Source organism: Balaenoptera borealis (assembly GCF_965194805.1).
Source record: "Balaenoptera borealis genome assembly, chromosome: 13".
Classification (NCBI taxonomy): domain Eukaryota; kingdom Metazoa; phylum Chordata; class Mammalia; order Artiodactyla; family Balaenopteridae; genus Balaenoptera; species Balaenoptera borealis.
This window is the reverse complement of record NC_138870.1, coordinates 46,775,172-46,795,799: the sequence shown is the minus strand read 5'-3', so window position 1 is coordinate 46,795,799 and position 20,628 is coordinate 46,775,172. Positions and strand designations below refer to the sequence as shown.

Below are 20,628 nucleotides of genomic sequence, written 5' to 3'. Positions count from 1 at the left end.
CTCCTCAGTCATGAAATCATAAGCACTTTTTTTTAAAATTTTTAAAAAAATTTTATTTATTTTATTTATTTTTGGCTGCATTGGGTCTTGGTTGCTGCACGCGGGCTTTCTCTAGTTGTGGCGAGCGGGGGCTTCTCTTGTTGCGGAGCCAGGCTCTAGGCACGTGGGCTTCAGTAGTTGTGGCACGTGGGCTCAGTAGTTGTTGCATGCAGGCTCAGTAGCTGTGGCACGTGGGCTCAGTTGTGGCACGTGGGCTCAGTTGTAGCACGTGGGCTCAGTAGTTGTGGCAGCACGTGGGCTCAGTAGTTGTGGCTTGCAGGCTCAGTAGTTGTGGCTCTCGGGCTTAGTTGCTCTGCGGCATGTGGGATCTTCCCAGACCAGGGCTTGAACCCGTGTCCCCTGCATTGGCAGGCGGATTCTTAACCACTGCGCCACCAGGGAAGCCCCAAGCACTTCTGAAGGTTTATTACGCACCAAGTCCTGTACTTTGTTCTGCAGGACAGCCAAAGACATAGATAGCCCAGCTTAAGGACTGCACCAAACGGTGGCTTGGTTGTGTGGGTATGTGTATAAGCCATCCTAAACAAACATACAATATAAGTAAGAACAGGTCCCCTAGTTCCTCTTCCAATCAGTTTTCTGCCCCTGAGCCCCTCATCTAGAAATGCTGGAATGATACTAATCCTTAAGGCACTCAGCTTTCCTTGCAAATAACACTTGCAGCGCTACCACCCTATGTACGACCTGTGTTTTTTCACTCTGTCATCCTCAGCTATGTTCCTACATGAAGTTAAAGATGCTCCTTTTAAGACATTTTTTGAGACTTCAAAGTGGGGCATGAGGTGATCTCTCTAATAAGCAATAAGATGGAATCGGTCATACTCTAGGCTTGCGTCTTCTTTTGGATCTGTGCTCCATCATACCCCAGTCAGTTATTGGTGGGGGTAGGAGGAAGAAAGGCCAAGAAACATCTAAGGAGGAGGCGTCTAATGCCTACAGTTCCAGGTGCTCATTTCTTTAATCAACCACATCATAAAAATCAGAAAGAAAGAAACCGCAATGAACAAAGGGAAAGGAAAAAACAACAGCCTTGTTCTCCCCAGCCTCTTCGTTCCCCTCTTCCTCTTCAGGGTGGTGGGGGACACATCCGGGGTTCAGGGCTGGGTCCCAGGCAGGTCTGCTAGGCAGACAATTGAGTTTCACTTCCCGTCAACCCCAGAGCTGAGGCAGGATGTCTGAAGGCATAGTGGGGGGCCTAGGGTAGGGTGGTCAACAGGGGCCACTTTAGGATTGCTTCTTGCAGAAAGGTCCTTTGATTAGCCCACTAGTACTCCTCAGGTAGTACAGTCAGTACCAACGCATCCCTCTACTTTTTACGTGCTTCAGCTCACTCTTACCTTTAGTAACAAGGCTATGGACAGGTTACTAAACCAGCAGGGCTGAAGCACAATTGGTGAAAGAAAAGCAGGGATGAAGGATGGCAGTGTTAGAACACTTGCAATGACAGTGTATTGAATGCAAATCAGTTTTTAAATGAGTCTTTTTGAGATCTTCTGAGTTGGGCCTCTGGTGGAACTCAGGAAGGCGGAGTATGGAAGAGAAGCCAAGCTGTGACCCCCTAAAACTTCTGAAGCTTCATTTCAAAGCTTTAATAAGTTCCTAGTCAGCCATTGTTTTGTTTTTTGTTTGTCTGTTTGTTTTTTAAGTGGGACATGCATCCTAGTGTTGGAGGCGGTCACTAACTGGTTCTGTTGGACATTAACCTAAGCCGAAGTGGGGGATTTGGAGGAAGGTAAAAGGGTTGATGAGGAAAAAGCAACATGGTGGGGGGGGGGGGCAGGAAGAGGGCAGGGCAGACACCTGAGGAGAGGAACTTGCAGCCGGCCCCTCCCAAGCTGTGAGGGAAACGAGTTTAGCAGGACTTAGCCCAGAAGGAACAAGAGCTGCTGAAAAGAGCGGGGGAGTGAGAACGTTGGGGTTCCTCTAAAGAATAGGGAGGCACGGGGCAGGGGAGGGCTGCAAAGGGAGTGACTGTACGGCTCAGATTATTGGCGCGTTGCCCCGACTTCGATCCCCAGCGCCCAGAGACTTGGACGAGGTTAATTAGAATACTAACTGGGTCCTCCCAGAAGCCTTCGCCTTGCCCTCTGACCCTGGGGCCAAGCCCGAAGAGGCTCCCGGGTCGAAGGCCAGAGCAAACTTGGGCCGTCGTCACTTCGCCGCTCGAGTCCCTGGGGCCGCCCCAGGGGCAGGGCCAGGCCCGGGCTGCCCGCCCAGCCCGGCCCGCCGCGCCTCCTCAGCCGTAGAAGCCGCCGGCAACCCTGAGGCTGCGGGGACAGGTGACCGACCGGCAGCGCCTTCGGCCTTGCACTCCCCTCTCTCGGTTCTCCGTCCAGAGGGTTGAGCTGAGCGGCCAAGGGCAATCGGCACGCGATTTCGACCTCCCCACCTTCTAAGAGAGGGTTAGTTGGGGTCTTGCGTTCGCCCCCAACATCGGTGCGCCCCAGTGCGTTCCCGGAGTTTGCCTGTCCCGCCCCATGTCCCCAAGCTGCTCTGGGACCTGGACGAAGGCCAGGGCCTGAATATTCTTCTTTTCCTCATTAATTAGCCGCCCCCCGCCCTTTCTGGGTGCAGGTGGGCCTTGCCCCCTTTTCTCTCGCAGGTCCTAGACAGTCGAAGAGTGCCTTGAGGAGAGGGACTGTGCCTCGGAACTTCTCTCGGCGCCCAGAGAACTGCTGTATACGCAGCAGGCGCTCAATAATGCTATCAGTGGCAGTAAAAGAGCCCACGGCTCTTATTTTTTAGAGTCTTCAGCTTCTACTCCCTTCCTCCTCCTTCACTGCTGTCTACGAAATGGTGCACTCTTCCTTTAAGACTAAAATGGTGGCTTGCTACGATCAGGACTCCACTTCCGGTGGGGAGGGGGCGGGACCCCAGCCCGCTCACGCCGGAAGTGGTTTGCGTTTTCAAGATGGCGACTCCCTATGTAACTGATGAGACCGGCGGTGAGTGCGGGAGACGTGGAGCCGCTTCTCCCCGGGCTCTCGGGGTAGGGGTTCGGACTTGGAAAGGGGTCTGTGCCCCGCCCATCCCGGGGCCCCTCCTTTGCCCCGCCCTCCGGACCGCCTTCCCCATTCATTCTCTCCTACGGGGTGTCACCTGCGCCCCCTTCTGGTCTCGTGTTTGGGGGTCTCCGCTTCCGGTCACCCAAACCGTGGGGTCGTTCAATGTTGGACCTTGCTCCAGGACCCTCACGGGCCCTTAGCTTTTGTCCAGAAGTTGGAGCTGCCATATCTCTTTGGGGTTCTTCAGGCTTGGGGGCTCCTCCACTCTCAGTTCCCTCCAATTCCTGCTCTCCCCCTCTTCCCCTCCCCCATCTCTCAGTGTACCTGCTTTCTGCCCTACCCCAGCCCCGTTTAAATTCTTTTTCTCGAAGCTATATCTGTTGGAGACCTCCTCATTGCTACATAGTTCTTTTTTCCACTCTCCCTTATTTTAATTGTTGGGTCACTGAGATACAGAGGTGTGAAAGGAAGAGGAACCTAATACAACTTTCAGCTAGAGTTTTCTCCTTGATGGCACCACCCTTCTGTACCTTCTCTGGCGATGGTGATGGGAGTTGAGGGATCTAAGGTGGTAGAAGGTGAACATGAAGGTGTCTAGTGGCCTCTCAAGCCGTGTGACAAGTTTACAGAACCCACTGTGCCTTCTGATCAGAGAAGATTTTCCAACCTGGCTGATTGAGATGCTGAGATATCTGTTGTGTATGTGAGGTTTATGTGTTGAAAACTGAAAATCAAGATTTTCATTTTGGCTATAGCCCATCCTAATTTCCTCACCTTCAGAAAAATGTGCATATCTACCCAGTGACAGTCAAATAAGATAGTATATGTGAAAGCAATTTATAAAATGCTGTGCAAGGCAAGGTATTGCTGTTTTTTGTAGCCCTCATTGTGTATGTGTATTCTGTAGAAGTGACAGTGTGTGTGTGCTTTGGTACATGCGGTCTGTTTTAAAATGCACCTTTTATGCCTCTTGCTTTGCTTGTTTTCCATGTTACTTACATCTCAACCCACCTCTCCTATGGTATCTAATGACAACCCAAGTCTCTGCTACTTCTCTGCAACCTCACCTTTCAAAGTGGTACAACCTCTTCTCTTGCTCTCTACATAGTAGGTACTTCTTCAGTTTGCTTCTTTTAATGTGCGCTTTGAAAATATTACTTGTTGTCCAGTACACTCTTTATTCTTAATGTTTTCTTTAAACTGATTTAACGGACATCCAGATATCACATCTCACCCTACCCTCCCACCAAGAGGTATCTTCTGTTCTCTGTGACTGTGTGGAAGAGAAGGAATCACACTGCTTTTTTGCTTTCTCTTACTACTTCCAGATCATTGATCTACCACTGTCACTGTAATTCTCATGGAAGGTATTGCCATGCAATTATAGCATTTTCTCTAAAACCTCAGGGCCATCATTCACTGCCCACAAGGACCCTGATGTAGCATATCTTTTTTTTTTTTCTTTTATTCTATTTCTCAGTGTCTCCATTCATTCTCAGTGTCTTCAGCATCTTTGGAATACTCTTATTGTATAGTTCCTCAGCATGAGACCATTAACTTTCCTTTGAATTTTCAAACCAGCCACACATCAGAATCACTACAATCTGGACCTACTACATATCCTACTACATAGGACATCACCTATGACACTGCTTCCCCCTTCAGGTGTTCCCCATCACTTATTTTAGCTTCCTTACCCAGTCACCTTTTTTACTTCCACACACCCATAGAATCAGCTTTTTGCCCTCCGTAGGTTCTCTGGTCCTTGACCTTTCCCATTTCATTGAGTCTACCAGTATCTTCATGACTACTTTTGATGCTACCCTGCTAGACCTCTGTGACCAGTCACTATCCTCATTGCTTTCCTCATTGATTTTGATCTTCAATACTAAGCAAGCACTTCTGTTATCTTGAATCATACCCATCAACTGTTTTCTTGGCTTCAGCTTCTAGGCCACAGCACATGGCTAGAGAAAAGGCACAGACAGTAGCACATTCAGTATAATATAACTTAATGTTAACTTCTGCCAAGATCACAGCTTTTCTCCAATTCTTCTTTGTTGGTTTGCTTACATTGTACCATGGCTATTTCCCCTACCTTTCTCAGCTCTCGGTGACTTTCCCTTTTAATTCCCCTTCTTGTGGCAAATGGCCTCATTTTCTGTTTCATTGAGAAATCAAGGTCTGTTATTTCTGTTTCTTTCCTGTTCATAGCCTGATTTCTTGAATATCAGGTCCACACATACTATTTCCATTTCCTCACTGCTTGCTTGTTCCTTAACCTTTTTTTTTGGCCTTGCGGCTTTCAGGATCTTAGTTCCCTGACCAGGGATTGAACCTGGGCCACAGCAGTGAGAGCACCGAATCCTAAGCACTGGACTGCCAGGAATTCCCTGTTCCTTAACTCTTCAAAATGGTTTCTTTCTAGCACTAGCCTCTCTCCTGAGTTGTCAGTTCTAATTGTGTGGTGAGTAGCTTTCATTCTTGGATATACTGTCACACCTTAAATCCAGTCTGACCATAATCAATATCAGTTTTTCCTTCCTTATTGTTGTTAAAGGCACCATTGTTCTAGCCAACCCAAGATCAACTTATTGCATCATTTCTCTCTTTCTTTATTTTAAATAGACTTTATTTTTTACAACAGTTTTAGATTTATAGAAAAATTGAGAAAATGATACAGACAGTTCCCATATACCTTAAACTCAGTTTCCCCTGTTATTAACATCTTACATTAGTGTGGTATCGTTATTGCAATTAATGAACCGATATTCATACATTGTTATTAACTAAGGTCCATACATTATTCAGATTTCCTTAGTTTTTACCTAATTTTTTTTCTGTTCCAGGATCCCATCCGGGATCCCATATTACATTTAGTTTTCATGTCTCCTTAAACTCCTATTGGCTGTGACAGTTTCTCAGACTTTCCTTGTTTTTGATGACTTTAACAGTTTTGAGGAGTATTGGTCAGTTATTTTTGTAGGATGCTCCTCTATTGGAATTTGATGTTTGTCTCATGATTAGACTGGGGTTATGTGTTTTTTAGGGGAGGACCATTGAAGTAAAGTGATGTTTTCATCATATCATATCGAGGATACATAGTATCACAAAGATTTTTTTACTCTTGATATTTACCATGATCTCCTGACTGAGGTAGTGTTTGTAAAGTTTCTCCACTGTAAAGTTACTTTTTTCCCCTTCTCCTTTCCATTTTGTACTCTTAAGAAAGTCACTATTCACAGCCCACACTTAAAGAGTGGGGAGTTATGCTACCTTCCTTAAGGATGGAGTATTTATACACGTCATTTGAAATTCTTCTGCACAGATTTGTCTCTTCTCTGCCATTTATTTATTCAATCATTTATGTATATCAATATGAACTTCAGGTTATTTTATTTATTTTATTGCTCAAATGTTTCAGCTTTGAACATTGGGAGCTCTTTTGGTTGGCCCTGTGTCCCTTTGACATATCCCCATCAGTGTAGGGGTTTTTTTTGTTTGTTTTGTTTAGCTCTTTCTTACTTTCTGGCACTAGAAGCTGCTCCAGGCTCATCTTGCATATTTCCTGGCCCAGTCCTAGAATCAGCTATGTCTCCAAGGAGCCCTTGTTCCTTTTACTAAAGAATGGTGTGGGAAACCAAGATCAGAGCACTAGGTGTTTTTGTTGTTATTAACAAAATGAACTGGGGTGTTGTTTTTGCATTGTCTTTTACTCCCTCTTCTACCCCCCACCCTCCAGTTGTCAAAGTGTCATTTTCTGTTTCTGCTGTTGTTACCCTTGTCCCATCTTCAATACTTGTTAGCTACATGGCCTGGGAATTTTAAGCCTAGGGAATCCAAGCTTTAGTTTTCTCATCAATGAAATAGGAATAATAACTCCTACAACATAGGATTATTGTGAGAATTAAAATTTAAATGAAATAATGTACATGTCTAGCACATAGAAAGTACCCAAGAAATGGTTCTGTAATTATTACTGTTATAAAGATTATGGATTAGAATAGATTACATGTGTAAAGTATCAAGCAGAGTACTTGGGTCAATCTAAGTGCCTGATAAAATTCTAGTTTCCTTTATCCTACAAATATTGCTGTGACCTCCTAAACAGTTGTCCTACCTCTGTCTCTCTCTCTGTTTCAGTTCATTTGACACACTGTTAGCAGATTACTGCTCCTTAAGTACAAATTTAATTATTTAATTTTTGTTCAATATAATTTATCCACTGTTAAATTTGGCATAGACCCTTTTTTTTTTTTAAAATAAATTTATTTATTTATTTATTTATTTTTGGCTGTGTTGGGTCTAAGTTTCTGTGCGAGGGCTTTCTCTAGTTGCGGCAAGTGGGGGCCACTCGTCATCGCGGTGCGCGGGCCTCTCACTATCGCGGCCTCTGTTGTTGCGGAGCACAGGCTCTGGACGCGCAGGCTCAGTAGTTGTGGCTCACGGGCCTAGTTGCTCCGCGGCATGTGGGATCTTCCCAGACCAGGGCTCGAACCCGTGTCCCCTGCATTGGCAGGCAGATTCTCAACCACTGCGCCACCAGGGAAGCCAGGCATATACCCTTCTGATCTCTATTTTTCTGTGCATTTTTAAAACGTTTTTTAATCAGACGGTATTTACATTTTTATGTGTTGCCTTTTCATTTAACCTCACGACATATAAATATTTTTCCTTGCTATTAAAAACTCTTTGAAAACATCTTTTAAAATACTGGCAGAGTGTTTTATTATTTGGGCATACACCCTCTCTTACCTTTCTTCTGTTATTGGACTTCTAGATTGTTTCCAGAATTTTTGTTATAAGAACTCTATGAATATTTTTGTGCATAAATTTTTGTCTGCATTTAGGGTTATTTTACTTTTTTTAATTAATTAATTAATTAATTAATTTATTTTTGGCTGCATTGGGTCTTCGTTGCTGCGTGCGGGCTTTCCCTAGTTGCAGCGAGTGGGGGCTACTCTTTGTTGCGGTACGCGAGCCTCTCACTGCAGTGGCTTCTGTTGTTGCGGAGCACAGGCTCCAGGCATGCGGGCTTCAGTAGTTGTGGCACGTGGGCTCAGTAGTTGTGGCTCGCGGGCTCTAGAGCGCAGGCTCAGTAGTTGTGGCTCACGGTCTTAGTTGCTCCGCGGCATGTGGGATCTTCCCAGACCAGGGCTCGAACCCGTGTCCCCTGCATTGGCAGGCGGACTCTCAACTGCTACGCCACCAGGGAAGCCCTAGGGTCATTTTGTTAGGACAGATTTCTCAGAAGTCGAATTACTGGATTGGAGGGTACAAACTTTTATTTATTTTTAATTAATTATAAAATTAATTTATATTGATTGTAGAAAACTTGGAAAATATTTTCATAACTAGTATAAAATATAAGTCCCATGCATATTTGGTAATTCCAGAGCCCAAAGATAACTACAGTTACATTTCCTTTTATTTTTCTTTCTCTGCACATATATAGCATATCTATTTAACATAATTTGGATCATACCGAATGGCTGTACTTCCCCAAATATGATTCTCAGAACACTTATTAGTCCTGTGAGATGTGCTGTAAAATAAAAAACTAAAATAAAAATAAGCTTCCTGTGGTCAAATAAATTAGGGAAACACTGTAAAACACATTTCCATCGGAATATTTACATGAACGAGAACATAACTCATTTAAGTCTTGCTGATAAGAACAAAAATTTTTTTTCCTACGTTTTTTTTTTTTTTAATTTTTTTTTTTTTAATTTTTTTTTTTTTTTAATTTTACTTATTTATTTTTGGCTGTGTTGGGTCTTCGTTTCTGTGCGAGGGCTTTCTCTAGTTGTGGCAAGTGGGGGCCACTCTTCATCGCGGTGCGCGGGCCTCTCACTATCGCAGCGCCTCTTGTTGCGGAGCACAGGCTCCAGACGCGCAGGCTCAGTCAGTAATTGTGGCTCACGGGCCTAGTTGCTCCGCGGCATGTGGGATCTTCCCAGACCAGGGCTCGAACCCGTGTCCCCTGCATTGGCAGGCGGACTCTCAACCACTGCACCACCAGGGAAGCCCCTTTTCCTACGTTTAACCCAGAATTTCTCAAACTTATTTAACAAACTTTTTTGGGTAACCTTACAGAAGTAGTGTTACAGTATCTTACAGAAGTAGTGTTTTATTACATAACAATATTTAGGAAATGCTATATGATAGGACTACCTTATACTCTCTCACTTAGTTAGCCAGATTGCTTTCTGAAGGGTTTGACCATTGACAATATATGAATATACTGGTTTCATCACTTCTTGGACTACACTGGTATTCTGATCTTTAAAAATTCTACTGCTTTGATAGGTAAAAATGATATTTTATTGTTTTAATTTGTATTTCCTTTGATTACTAGTGAGGTTGAACTTTCTGGTGTTCTTCTTCACTTATAACACAATACACAGTAGTAGTGTAAAAAGCACAGCCTTTGGAACCCACAGCCTGGATTCGAATTCTACTGCAGTTTACTGACATTGTAACTTTGGGCAAATTATTAAATTTCTCATCATCTGTGAAATGAATAATCCTTCATGGAGTTGTGAAAATGAAATAATATATATAAACAGGGACTTCCCTGACAGTCCAGTGGTTAAGACTTCGTCTTCCAATGCAGGGGGTGTGGGTTCAATCCCTGGTCAGGGAGGTAAGATCCTACATGCCTCGCAGCCAAAAGACCAAAACATAAAACAGAAGCAATATTGTAACAAATTCAATAAAGACTTTAAAAATGATCCATGTCAAAAAAATCTCAAAAAAAATTACATATATATATATATATATATATATATATATATATATATATATATACACACACAAAAAAACACTAAGTACTGTCCTTGGCATGAAGCAAGCCCTCAATAAAGGGTAGCTGCTGTTATCTTTTCGGAATTGACTATCAAATTTACATATGGACCATTCACTTTTGCATTCAAGATACTCTTCTCTAATATGAGCACAAACCACTTTTCGATACAGTATCATCACATACTATATCTCTGCCTAAACCCTCTAGTGAAACTGGGCAGTATAGTATAAAACAGGTGGAATAGAAGTGTTCTGGTATGTAAGCTTCGGCGTCAGGACTGAGTTCAGACTGCAGCTACATGCTGCCTTTGTGATCTTGGACATATCTTCAACCTCTTGAAGACTTTGTTTCCTCAGCTGTAGATCATAATAATCTACCTATTGTCTAGATTCAGTCAGGTAGTGTATGTAAAGTTCCTGGTGTAAAGTACCCACTCATTAATAAACATTCTCTCCTAATTGTTCTTAACGTAATGTGAGTTTTACACTGCCATCATTTTGCTTCTTGTTATTCCTCGTAGAATGCCCTTTCCCTTCCTTTCTCTGCCTGCAAAAATATCAGCCACTGATTTACTGTTGTTATTATTACTACTGCTTCCTACTCTTTGAGGTCAAGTCCCTGAGATTTTCCTAATTTCCTGTCACCTTCCCCCATCAAATGGGGTGTGGTTATTTATTCTCTTGAAATCTCCTATTAGTTATGTGTCAGTGTCTCTTAGGGATACCTAAGACATTTATACTTTTGTCTTATTCTTTGTTTGCCTAACTTGCCCACCTTCCTTACTTAAACTGTAAATTTCTTGACAGTAGGGGCCATTTTACTGATCTTGATAATCCCTATAGCACTTCATATAGTATTTTTCTCATAGGAGGCTTTCAATAAACGTTCATTGTACTTAATTAACTTATAGTCTGGCTTCTGACCACTCTACTTGTCTGAGGCTGTATTCTTGAACATAATTAGGGATTTCCAAATTTCCAAAATCAATAACCTTTTCCTACTCAGTTCTGCTTTTCCTTAATCTCTCTGTAATATTTAATACTGTTAATCACCTGCCGTTACTTCAAACTCTTTTGGTCTCCATGGAATAGTACTGTCCTGGTCCTTCTTTTCTAAGGATTATTTCCTAGTGTTGCTGACACCTTTTCTTTTTTGAGGAAAATAATCATGACCGTTTTTCCAAGGTCATTCCTCCAGATTGGATCTTCTCTTTTAATATTTTCTCTATGTTAGAAACCATGTCTGGATGACTAATTAAAAAAAAAAAAAGAAAAAAAGAAACCACGTCTAAGTCTTATAATTGTTGGCCCTGAGGTCATCCTCAGGCTCAGATCTGTGACCCAGATCTCCTTTCGTAACTTTGAAACAGGCCCCAGGGATTCAGCACACCTTTAACAGTCACTTCCACCTAACCCCTTGGAGTTCTTTCAAGCCTTGCTCTGTTGTCTCTTCACTGTCTTCCTGCCACCCCTGAAAACAAAGCCCTTTTCAGTTTAAGGGAATAGATTGAGGATTACAAAATAGCAGATGTGGGGAAATAACAAAGCTTACAAAGTTCTTATAGTAGCAGTCTCTAACCTCTAGTTTCTGGTTCTCTCAAAGATGCTACTGAAAATCATGGTATTCTGCCCATGGTTTTTATTTCTAGGGTTAGGAATCAGCAAACCTCTCCCTTCTTTTTGACTTTACCTTTGGACACCATGGAGGCCAGAGACTGAAACCAAGATAACATAAAATAGGTATTCCTTTGTGATAATGGGCTATTTGTATCTCTGAGGGCTTCCAGTTAGGATGGCCATTCAAGAAGCTTCTGCCCTATCTTTTTTTTTTTTTTAATTTTACTTATTTATTTATTTATTTTTGTCTGTGTTGGGTCTTCGTTTCTGTGCGAGGGCTTTCTCTAGTTGCAGCGAGCGGGGGCCACTCTTCATCGCGGTGCGCGGGCCTTTCACTATCGCGGCCTCTCTTGCTGCGGAGCACAGGCTCCAGACGCGCAGGCTCAGTAATTGTGGCTCACGGGCCCAGTTGCTCCGCGACATGTGGGATCTTCCCAGACCAGGGCTCGAACCCGTGTCCCCTGCATTGGCAGGCGGATTCTCAACCACTGCGCCACCAGGGAAGCCCTGCCCTATCTTTTCTCGCACTCCATCTTTACTAGTCTTTTTCTTTTTCTTTGCTGTGTTTTATTTAATTTTTTATTGGAGTGTAGTTGCTTTGCACTGCTGTGTCAGTTTCTGCTGTACAGCAAAGTTTATCAGCCATATGTATACATATATCCCCTCTTTTTTGGATTTCCTTCCCATTGAGGTCACCACAGAGCACCGAGTAGAGTTCCTTGTGCTATACAGTAGGTTCTCATTAGTCATCTGTTTTATACATAGTATCAATAGTGTTTATATGTCAATCCCAATCTCCCAGTTCATCCCACCCACGCTGCCCTTTCTCCCTTGTTTTCCATACGTTTGTTCTCTATGTCTCTGTCTCTATTTCTGCTTTACAGATAAGATCATCTATACCATTTCTCTAGATTCCACATATATGTGTTAATATACGATACTTGTTTTTCTCTTTTTGACTTACTTCACTCTGTATGAGAGGATCTAGGTCCATCCATGCCTTTGCCATCTTTACTAGTCTTAAGCCTTCAACTATAATCTCTGCAGTGTACTTAAATGTATGTTTCTAGCATTGTCCCTTTCTCCTTAATTCCATGTAAAAACACTGCCTGTCTAGAATTGAATTAGTTATTTTCACAAAGTTGTCTTCTCCTATGGACTCTCTTTTTTTTTTTTTAAATAAATGTATTTATTTTTGGCTGCGTTGGGTCTTCCTTGCTGCGCATGGGCTTTCTCTAGTTGCGGCGAGCGGGGGCTACTCTTCGTTGTGGTGCGCAGGCTTCTCATTGCAGTGGCTTCTCTTGTTACAGAGCACAGGCTCTAGGCACACAGGCTTCAGTAGTTGTGGCACGTGGGCCTCAGTAGTTGTGGCTCGCAGGCTCTAGAGCGCAGGCTCAGTAGTTATGGCGCATGGGCTTTGTTGCTCCGCGGCATGTGGGATCTTCCTGGACCAGGGCTCGAACCCGTGTCCCCTGCATTGACAGGCGGATTCTTAACCACTGCGCCACCAAGGAAGCCCTATCTTTCTTTTTAATTAGAATGCATGCTCCAAGAAGGCATTCATTCATTCATTATTGTATCCCTAGCTCCTGTTACATTGCCTGCCACAGCAGCAAGTACTCAATAAACATTTAAAATCCATGTGTGAATAATGTTATTACTATACGCCCTACATGCCCACAGGGATGTTGTGAAAAATAAGAGAAAACATGTGAAAAGCACCAGATTAAATCCACTGTAGCACAATGATTTCCTCTCTCTCATTCAAATCTTGGCAGTCTTCAGACCCTGACTACTTATTCTTCATAATGAATTTCTCTTTCATTTTCTTTTCAACACTTATAGAGACCATTTAAATCAAGTCTTCTCACATTGCAGCTATTGCTTTCATTTTTTTCTACCTTTAGTTTATGTTACACATTTTTCAGGTTAATCTTCTTAAAGCAATGCTTTGAGCAGATCATCTGCACTCTCTTAATGGCCTTCAGTGTTCTCCCACCTTTTGAAGCTTGAGTCCAAACTCGAGATTGGATACCTTTCATATTCTGACTAATTTACCTCTAGTCTCTTTTTCCATTACATATGCTTTTTGCCAGAGTATACTGGATTCTTGCTATTCCCTAACATGATGCTTAACTTTATTTATTCATTAATTTGAATTAATTACAGTCTTCCATGGACCAGGCCCTTTGCTTCAAAGACCAAAGGCAAAGTTTCTGCTCTTAAGCAAGCAAACAATTATTTTAAACATTAGATCATGATAAAAGGCCACAACAGGTGCTGTGGGTGCACAAAGGGCAACTTCTAAACTGGTTTGGGGTGGGGAGGTCAGGAAAGACTTCACTGAGGAGTTTATACTTGAACTCGACCTTTAAAGACCAATAGGCATTAACTAAGATAAGAATCAAGAAAAGTCTATTCCAAGCCAGAGGAAGTAAAAGCAAAAAGGTATAGAGAATAAAGACACAGTCAGGTGAGATTTGTGACTATTTCAGTGTCTGGAGCAGAGAGTGTGAATGACTGGGTATGAAGAAGAGGCTGGAGACCAGCAAAAGCTGGGTCAAGAAGGCCTTTGTGTGTGGTTCCATCGTCCATGTAAATACCCTGAGGGCAACAGGAATCCAGGAAGAATTTTAAGTAGGGGAATGACTAGTCTGATTTGTCCCTTTGTTTATGTTGTCCTATAAGCCTGAAATACTTCCCTTTCTCCTCTTTCCTCATAACCACACCCCTACGTCCACCTGTCTAAATCCTGCTCATCTTCCAAAGATCACAAAGATGCTTTGTCCTCCATAAAATTTTTACTTTACCTGGTCAAAAGTAATTTCACTCTCCTTTGTGTACTCGTTCTCCAAAGCCGCTTGGATTTGAAACCCAAAATGAGATTTTTAAAAACCTACAGTATAGCAACAACATTAATTGGAATTTTTAAAAGGAAAAGTTATTTATAAGCCAATCACCAACATAACTTTTCGTATTGCACATTCTTTTCTAAACTTATGAATATGCATAACATTTAATAATAAATCATAGCGTATATAACTTTATGTTTTATATTCCATTAAATCATATTAATGATTAAAATTTTTTTGTCATTATTTTTAATGGCTATATTATAAACCACTCCTGTATAACTGGATGTGAAGTTTGTTTTTAATTTTTAGCTATTTATAAATAATGCTATAGTTTTCACATGATTACTGTCCCTTTCTTCTTTTTTCTGTTTTCGTTTTTTCCTGTTGGAATTATTTCCTTATGCTAAATTTTCAAGATTGGCATTGCTAAAACGAAGTGTGTTGAAGTGTCTTTGGCTTTAACCTCTTTACGCTTCCCCCAGTCAGTGAATTACCAAGTGAGGTTGATCCTTTGATAACGTGGCTGGCATCATTCTCTTCCTTTCCATTCTCAGCCAGTTCTGTCTCTCATGCCAGGATTATTGCAGTCTTTTTTTTGAAAGATGATTTTTTAAAAAATTTACTTATTTTATTTTTTTTTCTTTTTGGCTACATTGGGTCTTCGTTGCTGTGCGCGGGCTTTGTCTAGTTGCCGTGAGCGGGGGCTACTCTTCATTGCGGCGCACGGGCTTCGCATTGCGGTGGCTTCTCTTGTTGCAGAGCACGGACCCTAGGTGGACGGGCTTCAGTGGTTGTGGTGCACGGGCTTAGTTGCTCTGCGGCATGTGGGATCTTCCTGGACCAGGGCTCGAGCCTGTGTCCCCTGCATCGGCAGGCAGATTCTTAACCACTGTGCCACCAGGGAAGCCCCCTTATTGCAGTCTTTTTTTCCTAACTGATTGCCCCAGTCTCCAGTGTTTTCTCTTAACAATTCATCTTTTCATCATGCCAGATTAGTTGCCCTAAAACTCTGCTTTGGATAAAAGATTCATTCATTTGACAAATATTTATTGAATGCATGCCATGTGCCAGATATTAAACTCCTTAACTGGCATTTCAAGATCTGAACATTCTCTTTTACTTTACATCAGCCCTGACTCAGCCAGGCTAGTCTACTCACCGTCTCCTGCCCATGCCATCTGCATTCCCATGTCTGAAATTTTGTTTTAGAATAGGATTCTGTTTAGAATCCGTTTTGCTTCCCTTTTTTAATATATTAATTAATTAATTTTTAAGATACATCTTTATTGGAATATAATTACTTCACAATGCTGTGTTAGTTTCTGTTGTACAACGAAGTGAATCTTCATACATATATCCCCATATCCCCATATCCCCTCCCTCTTGAGCCTCCCTCCCACCCGTCTAGGTCGTCGCAAAGTAGTGAGCTGATCGCCCTGCTTCCCTTTTCATTTACTTTAGTTTGACTGTTTCTTCAAAGCCCAGCTCTAATCTCAGTTCTCCCTCTGTAGAGTCTCTGTTTTTTCATTCTTTTTTTCTTAATAATTAAATTTATTTATTTATTTAGTTTTGGCTGTGTTGGGTCTTCGTTGCTGCTCATGGGCTTTCTCTAGTTGTGGCAAGCAGGGGCTACTCTTCATTGCAGTGCATGGGCTTCTCATTGCGGTGGCTTCTCTTGTTGCAGAGCACGGGCTCTAGTCGCGCGGGCTTCAGTAGTTGTGGCTCTCGGGCTTAGTTGCTCCGCGGCATGTGGGATCTTCCTGGACCAGGGCTCGAACCCGTGTCCCCTGCATTGGCAGGTGGATTTTTAACCACTGGGCCACCAGGGAAGTCCCTGTGTTTTCCTTCTTGAATTTTTACTCTTGTCTCTAAACTGTTGCAGCTCGGCAAACAATATCCTCAGTGGCCCTCTTTTATTCACCAGATAAATTCCAAATTCCTTAACCTTGTTTTTAAGGCTTTCTAAGGTCTGGCCCCATTTTCAATTTTCAACTTAGCTTCATGTTATTCCCCATCATGAACTGTCTGGTTCTCCTGGACTCTTCTGTTTTCTGTTCTTTACATACTCAGGCCATCCCCACATCCAAGTCTTTCTTGGCGCATGTTTGTTCTTTCTCCCATCCCCTCTACCTGTCAAATCTTACCCATTTTCTTTAACATTTTTTGTTTTAGTTTTAATTTATTAATGATATTTGCCTTTTGAACAAAAGCCCAATTCATGTAATAATGTATAATCCCCATGGGAGGCTCTGGACTGGACTTTTTATTTTGTTAATCTTTTTTATTTTCTTTTTCCTTTTTTTTTAACAAGTTATACTAAAAAAAAAAGTTATACTAAAAAAAAGAAAAACAAGAGTAACACAAGATATAAATATATATATGTATTTTTTTAAAGAATATATTATTAAAGGTTAATGGTTTCTACCACCTCTTCTTCCAGGTTATCCCTCTTAAGGTAACCAGCATTAAAGTCTTGGTATCTTGGTATGTGTCCTTCCACACCTTTCTCTTTGCCCCTATACACAAACTGTCTGGACCTCTAAGTGCTGCTCCTCGCCCCAACAAGAATGGGAGCACCCTCTACACCAGCGGTTCTCAAAATGTTGTCCAGGACCCTTGAGGATTCCCTAAGACCCTATCAGGAGGTCTGCAAGCATAACTATTTTGATAATATACTGAGATGTTATTTGCCCTTTTAGTGGGTTGACATTTGCACTGAGGGTACAAAAGCAATGGTGGGTAAAACTGCTGGCCTCTTAGCACTAATCAAGGTGGTGGCACCAAAGCGTACTGGTCATTGTGTTCTTCACTGCCACATGCTTGCAGTAAATAATGCCAGTTTCACTTAAGAGTATCCTTGATGATGCAATAAAAATTATTAATTTTATTAAACCCTGGCTCTTTAATATACATCTTTTTATCTATTTTTCCAGGTTTATTGAGATATGACTGACATTTAACATTGTGTACAATGTTGTAGGTGTACAAGGTGATGATTTGATACACATATACATTGCGAAAGGTTTACTACAATAAGGTTAGTTAACACATCCTTTACCTCACATAATTATCATTTCATTGATTTATGGTGAGAACACTGAAACTCTACTCTCATAGCAACTTTCAAGTATACAGTTCAGTTTTGCTGATGATAGTCACCATGCTGTACCTTATACCCCCAGAACTTATTCATCTTATAACTGAAAATTACACATCTTTTTAGAGTTCTCTGTGAATTAAATGGGAAGTAAGCATGAAACACTGCTGCGCACTGAAGTGGTGTCTCAAGGAAAAGCACTGGCGCAGTTGTTGGAGTTGTAAGCTAAACAAGCTTCCTTTTCATGGAACTCTATTTTTCCTTGAAAGAACCACTGACAAACTATAGTAATTCAGACCTGAGTACCTGATAGGCATTTTCCTGAAAAATGAAAGAAGTGAGCCTGTCATTTCAAGGAAAACAACTGACAGTATTTGTTGCCAGTGATAAGATTTAAGCCTTCAAGTGGAAATTAGAATTTTGGAAAACTTGTATCTGCCACTGGGAGCGTGACAGCTTTTCAGTAAAGGGTTTTCTGATGAGATTAACGGATGTGATTTTTTTAAAAAAGATTGCACAGTGAAATGCATAATATTACAAAATAAGAGCGTATGGGGGATTCTGAAATTAAAAAGTTTGAGGATCTTTACGCATTATTCTGCAACTTGCTTTTTCACTTAGTATATCATGAATACCATTCAAGGTCAGTACATTTGTATCTAACATACTTTTTCATAATGGCACAGTGTTCCATCATGCGGATGACCCACATCTATTTAGTCACTCATCTATTGATGGTCATTCGAGTTGCTTTCAGCTTTTTGCTAATTTAAATAATGCAGCAACATTATTATAATGCAAACATCTTTACATATAGCCTTGTGTTCTGGTGCTTTTATATCTACAGTATGGATTCCTGAAAGTTGACCTATTTTTCACCATCCACCTTAATAAAACTTCCCCCTTTTTACATCCCTGGTCATTTCTCCTTCCTATGATTCCTGTTTTTGCCCTTTTTAGCCTCTTATTCATGTACTGTCCTTTGATGTCCTCATGCTGTTTTTTTTTTTTTAAACTTCCTCTATGCCTGCCCTGTCTTGCCAACTAGATTATAAAAGTAGACACTCCCTGAGGGCAGGGATGGTGTATTATACAGTGTATAGGCACTCAGTAAATAATGAGAGTGGGATTGAGGGTTGATATGAGAAAAGAATGCCTTAATGGATGCATTTAGTGGAAGGTGCTGGGGGATGCTGTGTGCATTCATGCATTCTTTCACCTTGGGAGCTATTTGAAAATTAGAAAGAGTAACTCTCCAAATTAATTCTCCCATTTCAGGCAAGTACATCGCTTCAACACAGCGACCTGACGGGACCTGGCGAAAGCAACGGAGGGTGAAAGAAGGCTATGTGCCCCAGGAGGAGGTCCCAGTGTGCGTGGTTAGGCGTGAGGAGGGAGTATTTAATGGGGTCCCTACAGCAAGAAAGAACATGTGTGCCTATGAGATCAGGGAAGAATTTCCTGATCCCAGGATCCTAGGAAAGGGAAGGAGGGGACTGGGATTCAGGGATGAGTGAAGGATGAGTAACCAAGTGACTGACAAGTCCTGTTGCTGTGGCCTCTATTCAGCAGAACCTGTAAATAACATTCGGAGATCCAGAGCTTTAGGACCTAGGGATCCTACAACCTGCAGAGCAGAGGAAGGAAGCAGGAAAGTGAAAAGGGTGAAGTAAATTACAAGGTTAGGAAAAGGGCTCGAAAAGTCAGTGATTCTTTGACACTGTTCCCCGCAGGTATGAGAACAAGTATGTGAAGTTTTTCAAGAGTAAACCAGAACTGCCCCCCGGCCTGAGCCCGGAGGCCACTGCTCCGGTCACCCCATCCAGGCCGGAAGGTGGTGAACCAGGCCTCTCCAAGACAGCCAAACGCAACCTGAAGCGGAAGGAGAAGAGGCGGCAGCAGCAAGAGAAAGGGGAGGCGGAGGCCTTGAGCCGGACTCTCGAGAAGGTGTCCCTGGGAGAGACAGCCCAGGTCCCCAGTGCCCCACAGGCCTCCCGGGCAGCGCCTGCAGCTGCCTCCGACCAGCCTGACTCAGCTGCCACCGCTGAGAAGGCCAAGAAGATAAAGAACCTAAAGAAGAAGCTTCGGCAGGTGGAAGAGCTGCAGCAGCGGATCCAGGCTGGGGAAATCAGCCAGCCCAGCAAAGAGCAGCTGGAGAAGCTAGCGAGGAGGAGGGCGTTGGAGGAGGAGCTAGAGGACTTGGAGCTGGGCCTGTGAGGCCTTTGGGGAATAGAGGATGGACTGCAGAACAAACCATGGGGCTCTCTGGGGTCCTGGGGAACGTGGGCAGCAGCAGTCAGGAGGGGTACCCCCGTACTGGCTCACTTCAACCTCTCATGGCCCAATTCCGTCCTCCAGAGCCTAGCCTCTCCCTCATTCCTTCCCTTTTTTTCCCAACTCCTATTTTTTTGGACTTCTCTCCCTCCCATTCCCAGTGTTCAGAATCTCAGTGACTATCCCAGGTACCTTTGCTGCTGATTTGGGTGTCTTGTTTAAAAGAAAATTGGGTGGGTGGGAGTCTCTTGGAGAACTGAGGTTGAGGGTAGGGGGAGTACGCCCAAGTCTTGGAGTCTTGGTTCCGGTTCACAGTGATTATGGGTTATTTCCCCCTCCATCCCTAACCTCTTTTTTTTTTTTTTTCTTTTTTTTTTTAAAGAACAGAATAAACTCAAGTAGACAACATGTTTTGCCTCTCTTCTTTTCAGCTTCTAGTAGGTGTTTTATCCCCTTCAGTTTGGCACAGGAAGATAAGTATTGGGAGTAATATTCCTTTTGATTTTTAAAAATAATGTGTATCACCAAATTAGCAACACTGACTTCTGTACACATTTGCTCAGACTTCAGTGAATAGAAATTAGTGTTATAATAAAATGAAACTTAGAACAAATTTAATTTGATATTAATTTACATGTATCATCATTATTGTGCTGCATAGCAATGGGGCCCTAGTATCTCCCTTACTGTTTACTTCTGGAAGTCATTGACCTAATTTATTTATTTATTTTTTTTGGCCACATCGCAGGTCTTGCAGGATCTTAGTTCTCCCACCAGGGATTGAACCGGGCCACTGCAGTGAAAGGGCCGAGTCCTAACCACTGGACCACCAGGGAATTCCTGGGACAGCTCTTTTGAAATTTTACCTTCTCAGATGCCACCCCAAGATGGCATTGTGGGGCAAACTAATGAT

The 20,628-nt window shown here is 42.5% G+C and overlaps 1 protein-coding gene across 3 annotated transcripts; it reads left to right on the top strand.

Moving 5' to 3' along the window:
- The first annotated feature begins 57 nt into the window (after positions 1-57).
- On the top strand, positions 58-20,123 carry PYM1 (PYM homolog 1, exon junction complex associated factor). Of its 3 annotated transcripts, none has more exons than XM_082351135.1 (3): positions 2,907-3,005; positions 18,720-18,813; positions 19,175-20,123. In XM_082351135.1, the coding sequence occupies exons 1-3, from the start codon at positions 2,972-2,974 to the stop codon at positions 19,656-19,658; spliced, it is 612 nt and encodes a 203-aa protein (XP_082207261.1). In that variant the 5' UTR covers positions 2,907-2,971; the 3' UTR covers positions 19,659-20,123. The 3 variants fall into 3 exon arrangements, 2 of the variants coding, with proteins under 2 accessions (XP_082207261.1, XP_082207262.1); XM_082351136.1 differs by lacking the exon at positions 2,907-3,005 and adding an exon at positions 3,369-4,172; XR_014233439.1 differs by lacking the exons at positions 2,907-3,005; positions 19,175-20,123 and adding an exon at positions 58-2,462.
- Positions 20,124-20,628: the final 505 nt, after the last annotated feature.

What these genes read in the sequence shown, in the direction of transcription:
- PYM1 (XM_082351136.1), top strand. Translation starts at nt 4,001, where the DNA reads ATGCGGTCTGTTTTAAAATGCACCTTTTATGCCTCTTGCTTTGCTTGT. An exon ending in CTTCTCTTGCTCTCTACATA is followed by an intron (nt 4,173 to 18,719) that starts GTAGGTACTTCT and finishes CTCCCATTTCAG; the next exon opens with GCAAGTACATCGCTTCAACA. An exon ending in CCCCAGGAGGAGGTCCCAGT is followed by an intron (nt 18,814 to 19,174) that starts GTGCGTGGTTAG and finishes TGTTCCCCGCAG; the next exon opens with GTATGAGAACAAGTATGTGA.